Source organism: Stegodyphus dumicola, chromosome 12, assembly GCF_044657685.1.
Source record: "Stegodyphus dumicola isolate Sdum_Otavi_A_Nest chromosome 12, ASM4465768v1".
Taxonomy (NCBI): Eukaryota; Metazoa; Arthropoda; class Arachnida; order Araneae; family Eresidae; genus Stegodyphus; species Stegodyphus dumicola.
Genome location: NC_140779.1, coordinates 91,099,720 through 91,122,937, shown reverse-complemented (window position 1 = coordinate 91,122,937; position 23,218 = coordinate 91,099,720). Strand labels below are relative to the sequence as shown.

Here is a 23,218-nt window from a genome sequence, read left to right as displayed (position 1 = left end):
GCCTCATGTTCAGAAGAAATATCATTCCCATCATGTGGGAATACTGCGTCAAGGATGCGTTGAAGTGTGGTGGCCATGAAGCCTTGTGACCCTATGTGTGAACCAGCATACGTGCGATGTAATGGTGGTATGAATACTTTGCTGGAGGCTATCTTGTGTAGTACGCCGAAAACTTCAGTGTGCTGTGTGCAGAAGTTCCTCCAGCTATCGAGCTTTGCCTTCAGAATGTCCTTCTTGTACTGAGCCTGCGCTCTTTTGTATTCTACGCTGAGTTGTTGTCTACGATCCGGGTCCCGTTCTTTTTTCAACCTTCTGCGCATCGCCCGCGTGCGGCTTCGCTTGGTCCGTAGCTCCTTTGTCCACCAGCTGGCAGCTTTAAGAATTTTGGGAGATTTGATGCTCATCGTACCGTCGCATGTTTGCTGTATTAACTGCACCAGGTTACATGTGATGCGATCTGCGTCTTGTGCCGTGGAACAATTGTTCAGTTCATCTCCTTGCTGTTCCAGGACCAGTCTCATTTCTCGGGTGAATTTCTTTAAGTTATGTGCCGAGGTTCTATATCGTTTAAGTGATAATCGGGAATGGGGATGCATGAGACTGAAAGTGATGTATCGATGGTCTGAGTTTGTGGGCGTATCCTGCACCTCCCAGTTCTGGATTTTTGTAGCCAACTCTACTGTGGACAGCGTGAGATCTGGCCATCCCTGTCCAGTAGTTGTCTCGAAAGTGGGGAGGCATCCTTGGGTGTTGTGTAGAATTAGGTCATGACTCGCTATAAAGTCCTCAACAAGTCTACCACGTGGATCAGTAAATGAGTAGCCCCACACTTCAGAGTGGGAGTTAAAGTCTCCGACTAAAAGGTGGTTGCTGGAGGGATAGTCTCGGAGTGTTGTCTGCAGCTGGTCAAGATATTCTGCGGCTTCCGCTGTGGGTGGGATGTAGGTATTCGTAATCAGGAGACTTAGTCCCACTGCATCAATTGCTATGGTAACTTGGTCTCTTGACAGTGAGATACTTGTAAGTGACCATTTGTTACGGCAGCAGACTATGGCAGCTCTTGACCCTTCTCTTTCCGGGTTCTCGAAAATGGTCCAGGATAAGGGGAATTCTGCCACCCTTCCTGCTTGGATGTATGGTTCTTGTATGAGCAGAAGGTCAGCCTCTGTTTCCATTGCATAGTGGACTAATTGGGCGGTAGCTGCCCGAGCTCTCTGGAGGTTCACCTGTATGATCTTAACCTCTTCTTGCGCATCTAGGAGAGAGTTAATGTCCTGTCTTTCGGTACTATTACTTTGTTGTGACATTCTGTAAGGTTACAACGTTGGGTGACGATGGAGGGAAAATGAGACAGATTAGAGAGTATGCTTTTGGTGTCACCATTATGCAGTATAGGTACACTTGGTATTCAATTGGTGACTGAGGTACCGTAATCTGTCCGGCCCTTGATCTTAAGCACTTGCAAGTGAAAGGAGGGGCAGTCAGGGGCATATGCGGCATGCACAGTGTCGAAGTCTCTGCCCGAGTGCTGGTTGGCAATTAGACAGTTTACACAGCTCGGGCTATCAGCCATGCATTTTTTGACATTGTGGTTTCCACCACAATATGCACAATGATACCTAAATTTACAGTCTCTTGCCGAATGTTCGAAGTCCTGGCAGATGAAGCATCTGCGTGCCCCTGTAAACTCTGTCACACGATGTTCCCTCCATCCCTGGAACGAAACTCTTTGATCCATCAACGTTTTAAAGGCTGTCGGTGAGCAGTCTAAAATCCATTTAGCCGCCTTGTTCCTCCGATCGCTGATCCTGAAAGAGACCTTGAAATCATCTTTACTGATAGTAAAGGTCCTAGAGACAAGGTCTGCTACCTCCTCCGCCGGGGTACCATTTGGAATATTATCTATCGCGCACTTTGGGGACCTTTTATGTGGAATCCTCGTGCTGATCTTATCTTTGATGTTAACATTCTGTGCCAGGGCATGGTGTAACTTTGCCACATCCTCCTTCGAGTGACAGCGCACTGCAACTCCTCCTTTGCTGAGCTTCTGTATTCCTTTCAGTGACACCCCCATATCCATTAAGGGCGCATGCCTTTCCAGTTCCATTTGCAGGTCTGGTGCATGTTCGTCTTTCGTAGGAAAAATAAGGAGCGTGGGAAAATCCTTAATTTTCGGTCTTAGGTTCCGCTGCAGTGTCTCTGCATATGAGCGTCTCTTTGCCGTGCCACCTAGATGTGTGTCCTCAGACTGAATCCTTCCTTGAATGACACTTTCGTGAAGCACTGTCGAGCCCGTCACTTTAGCGTGCAAGCCTTCACAGCACTGATATGCATAATTAAGTCGCTTGTGGGCATCTGTAAGCGTGTCCGTGTGCTTCGTCCCTAAGAAGTGCTCCATGTACTGTGGCGAGGGTGAGGACCCTATGGGGTTAAACTCTGTAGTGGTACCAACTTCGATGGTTGGCAATTGGGGGTATTCATTCGGGCCTTTGTGGGCCAAATGCCTGAGGACTTCTAGGATCTCAAGCATGCGCTCTCGCAAATCTTTAGGCAGTAAGTGCCGATTTCGCCGTTCTATAGTGCTTACACTGATAGCTTCCTTAATTAGGGCATCTATTTTTTCGGCATAGCTGAGAGAATCACTGTCGTAGAGGCTCTGTGGGTTTAATACTGCTGCACAAATCGAGGTGCCTCCGTCATTCATGGTGGAAGTTCCGTGGACACTGGACTGTTGCACAGATAGAACACTACAAGCCCTGAATGCTGATTAAAAACACAAGAGTTCACTTGAACTATGAGATTCAACTAGACATTGAAGCTTCACTAAAACGCAGATGCTAAACACTGAGCACTATAAACTGATGCTATAAACACTAGAATTCACTAGTAAAATGCTAAAACGTTGGGAAATCAGACGTTGGGTATTTCTCTGTAGTCTCTTTAAAAACACAAAGATTCACTTGAACGTCGAGATTCCACTAGACACTGAAGCTTCACTAAAGCGCTGAAGCTAAACACTGGTCACTACAGACTGAAGCTAAAAACACTAAAATTCACTGACAAAGCACTTAAACATTGGGAAAATGAGCGTTGGGTGTATCTCTGTATACTCATAAAAACAGAAAAATTCTTTTGGACTCTGGGATTCCACTAAACACTGATGCTTCACTAAACACTGATCTCTACACACTGATGCTATACTCACTGATACTATGAACACTAACTTACACTGTGAAAGCACTGAAGCGTTGGCAGAACACTAACACACTGTAAAAACACTGAGGAATCACTGATGGTACTGAAGATAATACTAAATTGACACTGAAAACTACACAGTCAGTGCTGGTATTTCTCGGTAGTACTTTATAACAATAATTACAGTATTAATTAATTATGAGATATAAACGAACAGGAAATAGTATTCGAAGAATTGTTATAACCTGTGTGCAAAAGGTATAGGAACCAATATACACAAATTATAAACAGTAATTAATAAGATGAGATCAGTTCATACATATAATTAATTAACACAAATGTCCTATTAGTAATTATGCTAAAATGGGCATAAATGAGAGTCAAGAAGCCATGCGTAGCTTAATGTAGACTATTTAATTTCACTGAGGCAGGCTATGCTTGAATTTATTTGGCAACAGGGTAATTAATAAAAGCTGTTAATTAGAGGTACTGAAACAAAATTCCTACCTTAGCAGCTTAACTTCTTCTGTTTTTCATCTGTTAAAGAAGAGTAGTAAGTAATCCGAGGTATCAAATTAATTGCATTAATTACACTGACACGCACACACACTATAGCTTTTCGACTTTATCGTTGTATCGAAATTTTTTCAAATGATGTTGGAAATATTTTCTATGCTTTTTATCCTCAGCAAGCCGACGTCAGAAATTACATTTTTTCCATGTAGTTCGTATCCTCTACTTCATCGATAGAATACTTAAATGATAAGTAATAATCTGAATTTTAGTGGTTTTCTAACCTATTTAGTTAAATTCACAAACACTCTCACTCTTTCTTTTCTTAAAAGTAATTAAATACGCGATTTAAATTAAATTTATTTTTAAATGCTTCCATTCTTTGATTTGGAATTAAAAAAACGGAAGAGTTTGACATCATTCTTTCCTTTTTCATATTTCCAAAATTTAATTTACTTCTCTTATAAGCCAGAACTACTTTATTCCTTTTGTTTCGAAAATTTTATTTAGAATTATACGTTGCATTTGTACAGTTGAAGGGAAAAAAAATAGTAACCAAATGCTAACGAGACATTTTATTTACTACCATTATTTTTAAACTGATATACATCATTTAATTCTTCACTCAAATCGTATGATTTCATGGCAAAATTTCTTCCTATAGAAGTATTTGTTTAATATTATTGTCAAAATTTCAATAATGAATTTTAATTTTAATTACAGTTCTCCTTTTCTTACGAATTACGGCCGAGCGATAAAATCTCTGAACACTCGTATTTCGACCTGGCTTCGATTCTAGGCAAGCAGGTTGGTTGCATAACATTGGTCCTCCCCCTTGAAATAATGTAGTTGAAGTGAAGTACAGCAGCACAAAGGAATCTATGCCTACCCTTTTCCTGTGTGAAAACGTATCATAATCATTAATAAAATAGAACTAAGGAAGCGCTTTAGTCTTAAATTAAAGGTGATTGGTTTTCCTCATGTACAACTTGAATCCAACCAAATTTCCGTTAGAAAGTCCTCCACGAAGCCATTCCTCAACTTAGGCAGATAGCCCTAGCGTACTTTGCGTATTCAAAGAAACCGAAGCTTTTCTTGTAAATAACTTATGCAACAACTTCTCGTATGGCATTTATTAAATAAATTTATAGGCATACACAGATTCATAACTGCTTATTCAAGTGAATATGATTAGAAATATCTTTCATACGAATTTTCGGTTATTCGAAATTCTTTCTCGTTCCCTTCAATATGATTGCATTCGTAAAAATTTATCTTTTTTTGCGTGAAAAGAAAAGCATACTACTTGATGCATTTTTCGAACTTACTTTTCCCAGAAAATTCGAAGAGGAAATTAGATTTGATTGTAAAAGAATTAAAGCTTTAGATTTACAATTCCCGTCCTAATATTTATGAATTACCCAAACTTAATATAGGGAAACTTTGAACAAATCTTCTTAATCCCATTATTCAAACGCATTGAAATGAAGAAGAAAGATCTATTAATTCCCAAATCATAACAATAACATATTGCGCTTAATATTTGAAGTGATTACTTAATTCCAATAACTTTTATCTGTAACGATAACAAAGACGCTCCTATTTTTTTCTCATCTACCTATTTTGGATATGAAACCTCTAAACGCAGCCAGCAAGGAAGAATCATCAAAAAGAAATTATAACTTCGCCTGGCATATAAAAACCTTTCCACTCTTAACGAACTTTCCATATCACAATTATGCGGAAATTGAAGCTTAATTTTTCGTCTAATGACTTTGCGTATATTATTGCTTAGGTAATGATGATGAGCGAGCGAGCAATTAAGCACAAGATAATGTCACATTTCTTTTCTTAGCATTAAATGCATTTCGATTAGTAAAGCGAACTTAAAAGCCCCAACTATGTATATAAAAATAGCATTACTTGTTTCTTTTTCGTTCACTTAATTTCCGAATGAAAGAAAGGGGATATTAAAAAAAAAGCATCGAAAAATTCAGCAAAACTGGTTCATAACAATGTTTAAATTTCCCACTTATTGCTTAATAGACATGAATTTGTGGTTGATGTCGATTTCTTTGTAATTTTACGCGCTTATGCATAATGAAGTATGCTCCTCTTAGTCACTTTTTTCTATCCTTTTTCACGAGGTCTTTTCACATAAATTACAATTTAATTACTTTGCTGTTATATGTTACCCAGCTTCTCAGTAAATTAAGTGAACACTTACGTATGTGTTATACCAATGAAAACAATAAATGAATTGATTTAAAAATTAAGTATTTTCACACTATTTCTCTTCTTTGCTAACACATAGTTTATAATGCATGATTTAAGGAAACTTAAGAGAATTCACATTTAAGCTTTCGTAAAATATTATGAAATGAGGTAAATTACAAAGCTGGCTTCTAACAAATTAAGTTAGAGATCATTATTGATTTAAGTTTATCTTTTAATACTTTTAAAATTTTAAAGTGTTAAACCTTTGTGATCAATTGTTTGGTTAATTTGATCAAAATAATATAATAAATGTATATGACATAATAAAAGCAAGGAAAAGACGGAGCACTGTTGATGCGTACTTAGATCCAAATTGAAGAATTCTGATTGCGTAGTATGCTAATATGTTGACTTTAATATCTAAGAAACTTGGTAATTAAGGCTATTTTAATTCCATTTTTATTTGCAGTTGACTTTTGTGGCCACAATCTTAACATGCAAGATAAAAAATATGTGAATGTGTAAAGCGGGGGGAAATACCTTATATACTCCATTTTTTAAAGGGCGACTGGGGCAAAGAATGTCTATGTAAAAAAAGAAAGGCTCCATAGAGGTAATGTAAACCACTTTGTCTTAAACGCCGCTAGAAAGAAGAGGGAAAATTCGCCAAGGTATTTGGCGACGGAACCTGTTGGCGAGAATTTCCCCCTCTGTAGTGTACCTTTCCTGGCAGGCATTTTCCTCTTTCGCGACGTGCACAGGAAATTGAGGAACGCGGGTTAAGATGAATAAGAAAATTAGATGAAGTTTCACTTTCACTGGCTGTTCAACTTGCATTATCCATATCGCAGTTTGATGTCTGATTTTATATCCGTCAACATGGAGGGGAAAAAATGGAGTCACACAGCTTTTAACTCTTGATAAACGTGACCGTCGAACCTGTTCGAACTTCGACATCAGCTTCGAGGTTTTGCGACAAATATTTCACGCATGCGCATCTGCTTCCCTTTTCGTTCGAAGGGAGCCACTCCTGCTGCTGCGAAGTTTTCCTTCTTAACGATATATATTCTTTGAGTGGGGTTTTAAGGGGACCCAATCGCCAAATCCTGGGTGTGGAGAATCCTCATCCAACACCCTTTTTAGTTCGAGCGCCACTGTAGAGACATTAGGTTAATTGGAAGCAGAAGAGATGAAACTTTAGCAACCGCCTTCGCCGGGAATCGAACCACGGACCTCTGGAATACCAGCCCAACGTGCAGAACCACAACATAATATATATATATATATATATATATATATATATATATATATATATGTATATATATTATGTATGCAGATTAAATATTATAATATATATATGTATATATTATAATATTTAATTTGTCTGTGCTGCCAGTTTGCTCTTCATTATGCATTAGGAGCAATGATACTGTAGAAATACTGATGGCGTAAAACGTTGGTATCATAGAATGTAGAATATTGAATTCGTAATGAACAGCAAGAATTTTAATAGTGTAGATACGCAGATTCATAATGAAAAAATCTTCATTCAGTAAACATGTTGCAGCTACAGGCAACTTGGCATAACATGAGCCTATTTCAAAATGTTTTCATTTTTTATAGTTCTAAAGTAAGAAGGGAGCAGCTGGCAGCAGCACAGCTAGCCCTAAGTGTAGTTGTTCTTTTCAGAATGAATTAGCTTTGGTTATTAATGCATTTAATTTGATAATTAATTCTACCGTAAAATTATGATTGGCTGTTTGAATTTTTACTTCTTTTGCATCACCAGCGATCTGTAAGAGTCATTTGACATGGGTTAGTCTCGAAACGATACAGAGCAGAAAAATATTACTATTTTTAGAATACATAAGCAATATACTTAGTTAGGCACTAAAGAGCTGTTGCTGATTTAAAGTATAATTTATCTTTTACGGTATATTTTCATCCTACATGTATATTTTTAAACAGAGGTAAAATAGCCAAGTAAATGGTGAAATTGCCAAACAATTTTAAAGTACATTTTAATTAGCTAATTTGCAGAAAAATGTCGCCGAGCATTTTGCTATGATTTCAGTCAAGCAATTAAAATGAAGCCAAATAAAAACTTGACTTGACATAGATTTTCAATAACTCTATCGATTTTGATAGAATCAGACACTGGTACTTCTGAAGGAACAAAAAAGTTCTTGCCAAATTTTTTCCTCTGAAAAAACAACATTCTTTGAAAATATCTAAGCCGAACTAAGGGTGTTTTAAATTTTATATTGGTAAGTTCACATCCAATCAGAGATGTCTCGCTAGTATTGAGATTAGCGATATAGCATCGGTCAAATTGTTTCCAAAATTGTTATGAACCGTTTATGAACCAACTTTTGCATTAAACACATTATGTACTGTATAAAAATATATTTTTCCTTTTTTCTAATTAAAGTGCTCTTTAAGTGACTGTATGTTTTTAGTTTCATATATTTTAATTTAATTAGATTCCATATTTATACTAAGGATATTTGTTCTCAACGGTTAATGTTATCATTCGGATACTGCTATGAAAATAGCCGTGGACAAACGTGATCATATTGAGCAACATGCACTGTGATAAACTATAATTTTTGATCATATGTATTAAAAAAGTATTAATAATATTCTTGAAAGTATAAAATCCTTAAAAGTCTAAGGATGAATAATTGTACAGTATTTATTTGTTAGTAACCTCAATGTTTTAATAAATAATAACCAAATTATCGTGTAACTTCAAACTTACAGTAAAAGAATTCTGTAAATATTAGGAAGAATTAATTTTTAATTATGTCTTATTCTTTTATTCAGTATTTTATTGTAAAAGTTAATGCAAACAAAAACTTTCAGTGTAGTTAGTTAACTCTAGGATTAATAGACGCAAAAGACTACTATTGTTGAAGGAAAAGTTTTCCTATCCCTTCAAATCTGATGCGTTTCTTATCGCCTACATTTCGCAAGTCTTCGTCTGAATTGCCCACCACTTAATAGCCTATTTACCCTGATGATTCCCTTTCCTCTTCTACTCTTATTTCAGAGCCTCTGAAAGTGAATCTATCTCCTCAACTGCTTCAGCTAGATGTAGGTAAAACTGCACTCTTCAACTGCTCTGTGGAAGGTCATCCAATCGGCAGTGTCGTGTGGAAAAAGGACACGAGATTTATTGCTTCCAATTCCCGAGTCCAATTCCCAACTCCCACGTCGCTTCAGCTGCGACAGTTGAAGAGGCAAGACTCTGGAATGTACCAGTGTTTCGTCCATAGGGATTCGTCTTCATCCCAAGCGGCAGCAAGACTCATTATTGGAGGTGAGTCCTCCCCTAATTCCGCACAAATGATCCTTAATACAAGTGCGGGTTACTTGCAGAGAAGAGTACTTTTGTCCCTGACAATAGTATTTGCTACTAGTTGAAGGAATCTATGTGTTGCAAAAAAACTCTGTTCATAAAATAAGAGACAAAAATCGTTCCTTTTTACTTTTCAATTCCCGCAGTTTAGCAACTTTATATTTTAAAAGTATCGAAAGATAAATTTAAGTGTTAAAGTAGTAGTTAAATGAATAATATTGCTATTATATATAAAATTACAAAACGGCGGGATACAATAAAATTGGCAAGATTAATGAGAAATATTTACATTAAAGAAAGATGATGGAACTACGGGAAAAGGGTCAGAAGAATTGTTGATAAAGAATAAGAAATGCAGTGGTAAAAAAATGGTAATCTAAATAGCGATGTGATAACGGAGTTTACTAGATAAATATAATAAACATTTAAGTGTGGAACTGTGAAATAACTATAATAAACACACTGCTAAAATGGATTGTTAATATATTCACTAATAATAAAGAAAATAGAATAGTTCACAATAGTGTGAATACACGAAAGTTAAAGTTTGAAAGAAACTTCAGCTAGTTGCATTTATAATTCTTCAATAAACTTATAATAAAAGAATTAGAAAAAAAAATACATTTTAAATTATTTTAAAATGTGCAAAATACATTTAAGTATGTTCTATGTTTTTTGAATAAATAGTATTCATTCACAAATTATTTGATTAAAATATTCATTTCTTGCATCGAAACAAAAAATAGTAAATAAAAACTCTATAACTTAAAACCGCTGTTTCAGTTATGTTATTTTGTATTATTTTTACTTTGTTTCCAATTTTATTTGCTGCTGCAGCATTTTATTTTGTGTCTGATGGAATAATTTTAAATTTTGCATAAGTGTTTGCTTTGAAATATTGAGAACTTTTTCAAACAGATAACAAGCCATTTTAATGAAAGTCTATTATTCAAAGAACGACTCTGTTAATTGATCTTAGAAAAAAGTTGCTGATATGTTTATTACCAAAAATGTTGCTGATGCCTAGTGTTTAAGGTGCACCGAAAAAACAATTAAAGAAGAAATACCTTTTCTCTGTCGGTATATCCCATAAAATTTGCCTACCGTCTAGTTAAGCAAAATGGAAAAAAAAATTACATCTTCCGTTCATGCATCGTTCTCAAAGTTTTGAAAAAAATGAAATTTTGATGTCTTCCTTCAATTTTATAATTACTAAATTTACTATTATCGAAAAGCTATAGGCCCAAATATGAAGTTTGAGGTATGAGGAGAACGAAAAAAGTTAAAAAAAAGGCATTTTAAATTATTTACTGTTTGTAAAAAAAGCTATAAAAACAGCTTTTTGTGAAAATAGCAATATTTCCTAATTTTTGTATAAACCTTTTTAAAACGTGACTGCAATGATCAAATGTTATGTAACTATATTATGTTATTATAAATGCATATATTGTAATATTATGTAACTACGCATGGGGTAACTGATTCAGACAATTCTTACATCGTTGACAAAAATAAAATAAGAAGAGGACAATCTCGTAATAGCAGAAATAATTTGTAGAATTAACTTATTAAGGACGTGGTCTGTACTTTAGTGGAAGAAATAATTATACTATGGTAGTAAAATAATTTAATTCAAAGCTTTCTCGAAGAGCTGAAAAAGAGGACTAGCATTCCATCACAATCAGGAATAGAGTATATTGGCAATGTTTCTCCCTCTACAAAAAGACTTTCTAAATATATCGCTTCTGCCATAATTTCCCATTAGAGTTTCCTTGAAGTACTTGATGTGACAGGGAACGACGGAACTATTGATTTGAGAAATGGTATTATCCACCAGATCGAACTGCATGTTGAGAAGCCACTGCAGTGGATTAGATGCATCCTACACTTCCGTCACCAGTTTCACAACTAGGATGGTGTTACCAACGTGCTATTAATGATATCAGTCGAAATCAACGTGATATGAACCGTAAGCAAGTGAAAAAAATTCATGGTAAAAATTAGAACAAATAAATGTAAAGTATGCAGCTGATTAATATTTGTTTTCATCTGAGTCTAATTGTATTAATGTATTGCAGTTGTTTAATTCAAACGTGTATCTAAATCATATGTAATAAACTACATGTAATAAACTTGTAAAGTCATTAGGTTATATCGGTGTGAAAACCGTGAGGCACTCTCTCCGAGATTTGAACTCTGGACCTCCTCAAGACGCATCGGATGTACTTTCAGTTACACCACGAAGGAAAGTGGAAAGGAGGAGAAAATACCTTGCGTATTCCCACTTTCAAAGGGCGACTGGGGATAAGGGTACCCAATCGCCAAATCCTGGGGCGATGTCTTATCATCCGTCAGTTTTTAATTCGGGCTCCACTGTAGAGTCTTCCATGTCTGGAAATGAAGAAATCTGCAGTGTCTTCGCCAGGATTCGAATTCCGGACCTCCTGAATATGCTTCGAGTGTCCTTCCAGTTACACCAAGAGGGTATGCAGAAAGAAGGCAGAAAATGCCTTATAAACTATCTAGGTCATATATAATTACCCTAATCTATTCAAAAGCATTTTAATGTAATATGTAAATACGTGAAAAAGTAACGTTGACCTGTTGAAAAATACATTTCTCTTTGAAAGCATGTATAATTTAACCTAATTAAATTACAAATGCTATAAAGTTACATTTAAATTTTGTATCTTAACGTTGTTGTGTCTTCCAATTTTCTATCCTTAAATCTGGAAAGAAAATTATTTGTTTCGCATTAAATATTAAATTTAAAGATATATTCTAAAATTTTAAAAATCTCTGTCATGAAATTTGGAATAATAAAGTAAAAACATTTTGGAAGATGATATAAATCTTAGGCTTACTTATAATAAGCTAAGGTGCAAATGAAGCAGTTTTATTCACAAGGCAAACAAAGATAATACTATAGATTAAATTAATTTTCCATGAATTTAAATTCTTATCAATTCAGTCTTAAATAATAGCAAGTTAAATCTCACTTCAAGTTTACTAAACGACTGAATTATTATAGTCTTATGCAACCAAAAGAAGACAGCTTCAAACAGCAGTAGCGATAATTTCCTTATTTAATGCATATCTCTGTGTTAAATATTTCTATTGAAATGAGGAACTGCATCCCCAGATGAACTTTAAATTCAATTCCAAGCCTTCTTCTAAATAATGCTAGAAGACATAAGATGTGGCTTAAAATTACAAAGAAGGATAAGTTATATTAATTTTAGGATTAGATCAAAGCTTTCTATTATTTTATGGATTTTTGGAAATCTACTGGCCGGCTTTTTAATTGAATGAATAAACTCCGTTATAGTCAAAAATTTTATTATATTCATGAACTGAATGTCAAGCAGTAATCGTAGATTTTCTGTTATGGCTTGTAAATACTAATTAATTTACTTCTGAAACCTTGCTGCGGAGACAACATTTTGCCTCATATCCCTGTAATAATCGAATTTGTCCACTTTGCTTCTGTTTTTATTTGTAAGTTTAGCAAAATATTAACGCAACAAAATTTAAACAAGCAGTAATTATTGCAATACTCATGTAATCTTCACATTCGTCTAACATATTCTTCCCTCGTATTGCTATTTCAAAGAATCAATCAGGTAGCTTTAAAATTCGTTTAAATTTTGAAATAAAATAATATTAAATATCTGTCTAGATACTGACGTACTGTTACTTTAAGACAAAATAATAACAAAAAAAATCTGAATATGCTCAGATTTTACCTATCGCCCAAAAGGTATCTTTTAAAACTTTATATAATTTATCAGTAGAAATTATCGATATGCATAGCTCAAGTGGAATAGCGAAATATTTATAGTATATTAGATGAATATGCATTTACATTCACATAGGTACGTACATGGATAGGAACGTAAATATTTTCTCTCTATTTAAAAAATGAAAATAAAATGTAGTTCTATAAATTATTTAAAGTTTAAATTTGATATCTCATGAATTAAATGCATTTATATTTAAATCAATCAAATTAAAATGGTTAATTATAGCAGATATATTAAGCATGATAGAATAATGAAACTCGAATGAAAAGTGAAAGAACGAAAAATAACATTTGAGACTAATAATCCTTTTCGATTAATACAAATTCTGGTGAACATAATAATATTATTAACGAAAGTAATTATCGTGTCGGTAAAAAATTTATATTACTGTGAAAAGCTTTATAAGGTCATTTCTTTATAAGGTCTTTCCGCAACCCTTCGTGGTGTAAAGGGATGAATACTCAGCGGGAATTCGAGAGGTCCAAGGTTTGAGTCTCGGCGAAGTCACTGCACATTTTTCACGTCTTCTACTTAAAAAAAAATTAATCTACAGTGGCTCCCGAACTAAAAGGTTGGGGGCTATAATTCATCACCAGCAGGATATTGCGAGTGGGTTCCCTAATCACCAGTCACCCTTTAAAAGGGAGTACATAAGGAAATTTCTTCCACTTTTCCTCATGCATCCGTGGTATAATTAAATCCATGCTCGAAAACCCAGGGTTCGAGTCCTAGTAAGGGCACTGCACATTTTTCACGTCTTTTACTTCAAAAAAAAAAAAAAAAAAAAAAAAAGAAAAAAGAAAAACTAGTGTCACTACAACTTTATCAACTAATATCGTAGATTTCTTAGTTTATTTTTAAGAAACAAAAAACTGTGTTATTAAAGTTCCTTTTTAGACTTTATCAGGAAGAACGCTCTTAAATCCCTTTTTGATATTCAGAATGTGTCTTTTGTATTGGTTTAGAAAAGTACTTATTAACATGATGTTCTAAATATATTTTACAAAAATAATTGCATTTATCCTTACTTTGTTTTTAGTAGCCTTCCAAAGCAAATATAATTAAGTTGTTGTATAATGAGGACTATTTGAATAATAATAATAATTGATAACATTTAATAAAACAAGAATACAGATAGAAGCATAGCTTAAAATTTAAATTTTAGTAAGATAATCTATTATTCTTCTCAGAGCCGTTTTAATGCACGGATCCGCTGGGCACTTTTCCGGGGACCCTCACGTGCATATAAGCCCAGTTCCAATTAATTATATTTATTTTACATATCATAGTTGTAAGGGACACCAGCAGGTTGGTTTGCAGAGGGGTAGGGGCCCATAATGTCCATAAGAGGGCGCTGATTCTTTCTTAATAACCACGAGTCTAAAACTCGTTTTCATATCTGAAATATCTATGTAGAAGTACTTAATTATTTCACAAATGATTTGAAATGAAAGGAAATTACATTTTTTTTCTCTTTAAAAAAGAACCAAAAGTAATCATTAAATGATTGTTTCAGTTCTGCGAAAGAAATCGAATATATACTCCTGATGGAAAAAAATAGTAAAATGCCATGGGAATACCAAAGAGAATACAGTTCCTGAGGTTACAATCCTGATCTAACTCCCGTTGCCTTTCTGAACTACAAGCCAGAGAAAATCAAGCACGAGGCAATTCCCAAGCGGAACTCCAGGTTACCGATCGGAGGTTATAAGAGGAGGGGGAGGAGCGAAACTAAAAAAAAAAAAAAAAAAAAAAAAAAAAAAACAGACTTTCCAAGCAATTTCTTCTGTGCTGAGCTTTACAAGATTTTGGATGCAATTTCATTCTCATTTCTTGGCAGCCTTCAGATAATAACGCATTGTTAGTCGAGCAAAGGAAGCAAGAATTTGGTGTTGATTTGGCTGTCGAGTGTTTTATAAAAGACATATAAGGATTTAACACAAAAATTCGTTGATGTAAGGTTCAAGAAAATGCGTAATTTAAATTCTTTCATCCAAGGTTCTAGAAGTCGATCGATTGCTTACTTCGATGCCGCTACATATAATGCAAAATTTAGATTATTCCTATTTACTCACGAGCTTGCGTGAGGAACTTTAATAAGCTCCTTAAATCGCATCATTTTTTATTTTCTAAATTAGAAAAGTGTTCTTTATTTAGCTATTAACCATTTTTCTCAATTCTTATGAAAACTCTAGCTAGAAAAATCAACATTCCCAATTATTTCAATAAAATACAAGTTCTATAAATCAATACATTTGTATTCTTCATCATTAAATATACTGAAAATTGAATTTTATAACAACTCTACCTCAATGAGAAATCTGGAAGCATACTACATACAAGTGACATTACCAGAGATACTGAAAAAAAAAAATACCAATCAGATTTGCGGGTTGTTTTGCAAATAGAAAATTATGATAGCTGAAGTCGCGTAGTTTGCTGATATGATAACCTTCTTTAAATCAATAAAATCCTATCTCAAACATCCTTGAAATTTTGTAACGGATATACTGTGTTTCCTATATTTCCCTCTTGTTTTTTAATGCTATGTTCTGGTAATTTTAAAAACAGTCATGTAATTTCCTCTGTTGTACATAATTTTTCCCTCTGAGGGCTAATTTATTGGACAGTTGCAATCAATTGATTATTTGTATTTTTATTCAGTATATTTAATTTATATTTAAAATTTTGTATTAACATTCATCTATTTTATTTTCCTTTTCATTTATTAACTGAAACATATTGTTCACAGATTCTTAATTAAGCTAACAACTGGACGAAATAGGTTTTTTCATACGTAAGAAACTTCAGAAACATGTGATTTCCCCTTACTTCTATTATTTATGTTCTAGATTATTGTAGCCTTACCTACTGTTAACGTATTCGATCTTTTGAATTTCGGATCTGTTGTACTTCCCCTTTTTTCTTATTTAAAGCAACATGCCTCTTGAGAACTCCAATCATGGCTCATTCATGCAAAATGTCTCTGGGGCTTTACAAGGTGCTATGTCCAGCTCCATTACCGTCAAATATCCATTGGATATCGGCTCAATTTCTATCAAATATTGGAATGTTAGTACTACTATGTATTCTGATTTGAATTTAGGTTCCTTTTAAAAGAATAATATTGTGATGTTTGACTATTTTTTCTTTTCTATGTTCTTCCTATTACCTCTTCCTTCGGAAATTAAATCACTGTCATCATTTTGCCCTCTCAACTTTCGGGCATTAACATTAATTGAAAAAGGGAAAAATACGCGAAGAAATACGGTAAATATTTGCATTATCTTACGTATCAAGTTTTAAAGCACGTTAAAATTCACATTATATTGTTGAATAAAATATTTCTAAAGCATATTCAAGGTGCTAAGCAATCTGTGAACTCAGTACTAGCATAATTACAGTGTTTTTTTCATCTATATGTTTAAACTGGGGCGGCTTAGACATGAAGAAATCAAGTGTAAGATATCTCAAGCTTATCAAACAAAACAGATGCAAAATGTGCAAAAATTGTTTATTCAGGTAAACTTTCCCAGCATTGCTAACAGTTATGCAAACGAATCACTGTCAGAAACTTAATAAGTGCAGAAAATGGCTTCAGTCTTATAACGACCTGTTATAAGACATAGTTATGCATGTGGGTTGGTAATATTTGGGAAGAAGAGATTTCGTGCGGCAATTTCTCACCTGGTTAGTTGATAGCCAAACTCATTGCTGAGACTGAATCTACTCTCTTCAGTACTTCATTATAATACACTGTAGTTCAAATCTCATACCTTTTTCTTGAAGTAAGCGTTCGAAATCAAATGAATCTAGGCAAACCAAAATAATCCCAAACCGAAAGCTTCATTCTTGTTTGAGAGAGAAGGAGGTATTAGATTCCAAATGATATCCATCGAATGCTTAATAAAGAATAGATTTCATGTTACGTTATTCAAAACTTTTCTATAAATTTAAAGACATAAGAGTATTCATACAAACTGGCATTTTATACACTAGTGTAAACTTAACGACTTAGGAGTCAAAGTTAAAGACTTAAGAGTTAAAGGTCAGTAACAAACACTAAAAATGTTTACTACTGTTTATGAAGCCAGTCCATTCGTTTTACACCGGGATGACTGTCCGGTGTCTTATATCATCTTTGTCTTATCCAAGGCTTCTGATTTTTACATTACTCTAATTGGTGATATCGACGGGTTACTATTGAGGACATAGGAGTCCATCGGTAAAACAGTCCAATTTTAAGAAGTTATCTGGTAACAACTGATAATATCTGGTAACAACTGATATCCGATGTTATTGTCAGATATAGGATTCTCTTGCCGTAAATGAAACTACGATCATAGAGCTTCGGTTTTATGGGGACCGTTCTAATGCTTTATATAGCTGTATGTATTATTCTATAGGCTGTTGACTGCAAGAATGCGATGCTAAGTAATCGTAATGCCTTTTTGGAAGAAGTTTAAAGTGCGGGTGCGGAGCACCAGCACGTCTAGCAGATACCTAGCATTACGTTTGACAATGTCCATTACTTTGAACCATTACAGCAAAACATATACGAGGATCTGCAACAAAAATTTCAGCTATAAGACTTAGAATACAATACTTACTATTACATACCTCAATAAATTGTAAAATATATTGCTATATATATAGGAAGACTTGCTTATTCACACTTTATGAATGAATTAGTAAGTACTTACGAGCAAGTTAAGTTTAGCGCAAGTCCTGTCTACATTAGCGAAGCAAGAATAGGAGAAGATTTTATCAAGTCTTCTTTCTATCTGCAAATCTTATATCTTATTTTCTTATGTTTTCCATCCTTATTCTATTACTGTATTATTTTACATGCTTTAAGAAAGGACCAGTGGGTCCCATTGATGAGGGCATATTATATTAATAGTAATATTATTATTAATATATTACTAGTGTCGAAACCAATTTTCCAGTTGAGCGCGGTTAGCCCGTATGCCTTTAGTCTTATAGCTGCATACACTGAGTGGATTGTCAATCAATTGTTTCGGCAATTTTGCTCAACGCAAATCAAATTTGTCTCCCCGCAGTGTTCTTCAAAGAACGGGGCGATAGTTTAAAAATATGGATAGATAGATAGAAATACCTCCTTCCGTTGTCTTCTGTATAGAAACAAACTTAGTATCTGTAATATACTATGCGCGCAGCAATTCATAATTTTTAGAAAGAGTTCATGAATTTCTGCTTTTATAGGGAACACGCTATAATACAACCTTTGAATAACAAATCTAATTAAAGAACTAAAGAAGACCTTTCAAAAGACCTCAAGAATGGAAATCTCTTCTACGGACATAACTTGGACAGCATTTGTACTCACGGACATAACTTGGACAGCATTTGTACTCAAACTAATTAAACACGGAGACATGCCTACATAATATTTTCACCAAAGGAAGAGAGGTAAATGCGGCCTCTGTATGAGAAAAAAAGTGTTCATCCATTTAATAGGGAGGCAAAAAAAGTAACACAAAAAGGCGAAACGAGAATAAATAAATAATAAAGCAAGACGAAAAAAAATTCTAGAGATTAGATTTCAAGGATCCCCTGAAAGGACGTTTTCCAAATTTAATATAGTTTATCGGTAAGGCATTATATACGGAGAGCTCTCAGACGAAATATTTTATAGGATATTAGATGAATATGCTTTTAAACTAACATAGGAACGTTATGTGTGTTCTGTATATTTAAAAAGTGAAAAATTATGTATTGCAATTCAGTAAAAATATTTAATGCTTTTAATTAGCTATATCACGAATTAAATGCATTTTATATAAATTAATCCAATAAAAATGTTAAACAAATAATATTTTTAAGCTTTCAGATAGTTTAGTTTCTTAATTAACAGACAGATTAAAGATGAATAGACAGATTCTAACAGACAGATTAAAGATGAATAGACAGATTCTTACAGACAGATTAAAGATGAACGAATAACTTTACATTTTTCTGAATGTAAAGTGAAAACGACACTGAATTCTGAAAAGACTTGAATGAAAAGAGAGATAGCGCAAAACCGTGTTTCGAAATTAATTTCCCTTTTGGGCTAAAAAATCGTGTTTCAAGACTAGTAAACAAATTTATATGCAAATAAAGTAGTTTTTCTGTTTCTGAAAGAGTAATGATGAATAAAATGTAATAATGACCATAAATTTGACCGTAAATTTTCCGCTTTTTAGAAAATTGATTCTGCTGGGCATTAAAATAAAGTATCTTTCCATAATTGCAGATCTGGCGCCTCAATTCAAACTCGCATTCCCTGAGAAAACAGTGCGCCCTGGAAGTTTCGTCTCCCTCATGTGTATAGCAATCGGGAACCCGGCTCCTCAAGTGAAGTGGACATTAGATGATATATGGACGCTTTCCACTCGACCAGGTGTTTTGGTGAGCACTTACTTGAGTGGTGGAGGTGATGTCATAAGTTATGTGAATATCACATCAGCCGATGTCACGGATAGCGGAGTTTATACTTGCACCGCGTTCAATGAAGCCGGCAGTTCAAGTCACTTCAGACGGTTGAACGTTTTCGGATCTTTATTCATCAGACCTCTGAATAATTTAACTGCCTTAGCTGGGGGCACATTTAAAGTGATGTGCCCCTTTGGTGGATATCCTTTTGATAGCATACTCTGGAAAAAAGGTAAGAAGTTAATTATATTTTAATGCATATTTATTGATTTTTGTTTAGTGGCGGACACAAAGAAATTTTCCGTACAAATTTTGTTTCATCAGCGCAAACACCGCGATACGTGTAGTTGGTTTGTTTATGGAAATTGCTGCGCAAAAAAAAAAAAAAAAGATTTTGAATTAATAGTTTGTTTCTCTATGCCGCATCTGGTTCTATATTTGCACTTATTTTCCGATTTAGCTGAGAAAGAAAATTTATTACATATATGAATGGTCTTAAACTCTAACCGCATCCGGGCCAAATGCACGATCTGACAACAGCTGACGAGGCAATTTTTTCTTATCTTAATGAAAATTTTTATTAATAAAATAAACATAGTTTTTATTTATTTATTTATTTATTTATTTATTTATTTTTGAAAATATAGACTCTCCGTGCACCACAGATATAAAATACGCGGCTTATAGAAGTAAGTTAACTAAAACGTTAAAAGTCGCATGCATAAATAAAACAACAGTCAGTGATTACACATTTAAAGGATATGTACTGGCCATCATTCTGGTTTTTCTAAAGTTGAGAGTGTGATAACTTTAATCTTCGTTTCAATAAGTATTTCTTGCAGTTAATAATTAATTGCAAGCATTTTAAATTTTGATCAGTTGACTTCAAAATCTGGTGAAATATGGCTAAATGTTTGTTTCAGGTAAGCGTTCACATGAATCTGAATTTATGCAAGATTCTCATTAAGTGTGATTCTATCTTTTGATATGAGAGTCCAGGTATATGAGTGCATGCCAAAAGTCGCAATTCGTCCATTTTACACATAAAATTATTCGAAAATGATATGAGAGAACAAATAGTTGCCAATTTGTTTGAAACAAATTTTTCTTTTGATATTTGTAACTAAACTAAATTTTAACTCCCGGAAAGTCAATTTTATATTTGTAACTAAAAATTTCGAATCTTTTTCGAATCAAAGCAATCTTCGAATACAAGAAAAAGCGGACTTTATGTCTCACTTTTAACATTAGAATGCAAGTCCTAACCAGCACGTCTAGATCCACCCTTCACATATCGGCCAATGCAATTTGATTTGGACAGAAAGGTAAATATGTCCCCATTCCAGTAATTGGAGTCGCCATCGCCGTACACGTTTAGTGGGAACACGATGTTGGTCTAGCTTGTAATCACTTTCTCCTTTCCTTCCATTACTGCAAATGCTTCGGAAAATAAAGATAATATCAGAATCATACTAAGATCAAGCAAAGGATATAAATTAGATCAGTCATTTGGACAGCATCATTTTTTACAGATTCCCAGCGGATGTGTACAGTAATATTCGGCTCGGAAGGATACTTCTTGAGTAAATTTCAAGTATTACACAAAACATGATCTGCTAAAAATCGATCTGTACTTAAATTTTCTCCATTTTATATCAATGAATCTTTCTTCAGATATGTTCCTAGCGAATCAAAATTACTTGCTATTTCAATAAAAAATATATTTATTAAAAAATTTTCCTTTTGATAATACAGCTATTTTTCTCAGCTTTTAACTCTAGGAATTCAACTGAATTGATCTCATAGTTTAAAATTGGGCAAAACTATAACATTGTACTTGGAGTAGATTTAAATTAAAACTCCCCCACATATTTAACAAACAATTTCTGCAGATTTTAGTATAAGTACAGCCGTTGCTTTTGCTTTCTTTGCACATTTTTTTTGCTCATGATGAAGAGAACCTGTACTTTCTCGCCCACAAAAATTGCATCGTTTGAATTAAAATCTACATCAAACATAATGTTGTTGTATTGCCTAATGTTAGGTTTTAAGCTGGCGTGTTCCTCTTCACTCTTGGTCCCATAGCACTTTTGTAGAAGTTGTAGAGACATTGAGATTTTTTTAGAAGCAGGAAAGATGAAAAATTAGCACAACGTTTGGCGGGAATCGAACCACGGACTTCTGGAATACCGGTCCAGCGTGCAGAACCACTATACCACGAAGGCACGCTAGGAAAGTGGGAGAAATACCTTATAAAGTAATATAAGAACACATGGTAGGAAACTGTAACTTATTTAATCGTTAGCTTTCAATAATATTATTAGTCCAAAGGGCCTTTGTCCCTGAGGGACTATTTTTTTTTTTTTTTAGTTTTGCGATTTTGCGTCGAATCACTCTGAATGTCCGTTTCACTTTTCACACTTTTTCCACCAAACATTATAGTCCTGTATTATATTTGAAGAAATTAAATAATGAAGAATCTGCATAAATGTATGTATGTTTCTCGCATTGTGATAAAACAACGGTACCTAGAGCCATCCAATTTTGAATGACGTAATCCTCCTACGAATATGGGCATTTGGAAGCCCAGATTTGAAATTTGGAATTTGTTTTATTATCGATTTCATATTTTGTAAAACTTTAACAAATTTTTTATTAATAAACTCAATGATTACAAAGGGAGAAAGGGCAACGTTGTAAAGATAAAAGCATTTTTATCTCCAGTGCGTGAGACTATGTATCGGAAATTCAAAAGATATGCTCAATTTAAAATTATTTTGGGATATTACCCTTGAACTGAATTTTATGGTTTAAGTGCGAAGAACATGATATTTAACAAATAAAGGTAATACAGGAAATGTTAAAGAACGCCCCTTTGAACGCAATTTAAAATCTGAAATTTTTCAGATTTTCTTTTTATAGTTTTAAATTAATATCTCGGCTGATTAAAGTCGTACAAAGATGAGAATGGTCTAAATGGCTTCCCACGAATTTTTGTAAGCTTAGTTAAACTTATTATTAATCAATAAATATTTTCGTGGAAAATATTAAACGAATATACGCAAAGAGGTACTAGGCATTTAAAAGTTATCATTTATATAACTCTGGGAAAATAAGATTAGCGAAACTTAAAGAATGGAAAAGTGTTCCCACTAAGATAATAATCATCAATCTAAAATTCTGTAGTTATAAAATCTACATAAAGGTTCCATTTCAGTTTTTGTAAAAAAACAGTTTTTTCCTTGCAGTGATAAAAAGAAGATGAATAAATAAATTGTCATATAAAAATTTCAAATTATATTCTAACATTTTAGTTTAACATTAAAGTTTCAAAAAGTAAAAAAAGTACCCCCAAAATTAAAAATATAAGAAATCATAAGATTAAAATGAAATTTGAGTCTGATTTTGGTATACTTATCTCACTTTTGAAGCTCAACAACTCTAAGCAGTTTCGATAAGTCTAATAGCATACGAAATGGAGCAACAGGTAAAATAATACAGCATAAGGTATTTTCTTCCTCCTTTTGGCATGCCTTGGTGGTCTAATTGGAAACGTATTCGATGCGTATTAAAGAGGTCCAGGTTTCGAGACCCGGCGAAGACAGTGTTAAATTCTCAAGTCTCCTGCTTCAAAAAATGACTCTCTAGTGACGGAGCTGAAAGGTGGTGGATTGGTGATTGGGTTCCTTCA

General features: G+C 33.9%; 1 protein-coding gene across 1 annotated transcript in view; it reads left to right on the top strand.

Moving 5' to 3' along the window:
- The window catches only part of LOC118182361 (cell adhesion molecule Dscam1-like), a 993,488-nt gene that overhangs the window by 414,642 nt on the left and 555,628 nt on the right, over positions 1-23,218 (top strand). Inside the window, exons 6-7 of the mRNA XM_085806697.1 lie at positions 8,978-9,247; positions 19,349-19,759. Of these exons, the coding sequence (XP_085662823.1) occupies positions 8,978-9,247; positions 19,349-19,759 (681 nt within the window). The remainder of the gene's footprint in view (positions 1-8,977; positions 9,248-19,348; positions 19,760-23,218) is intronic.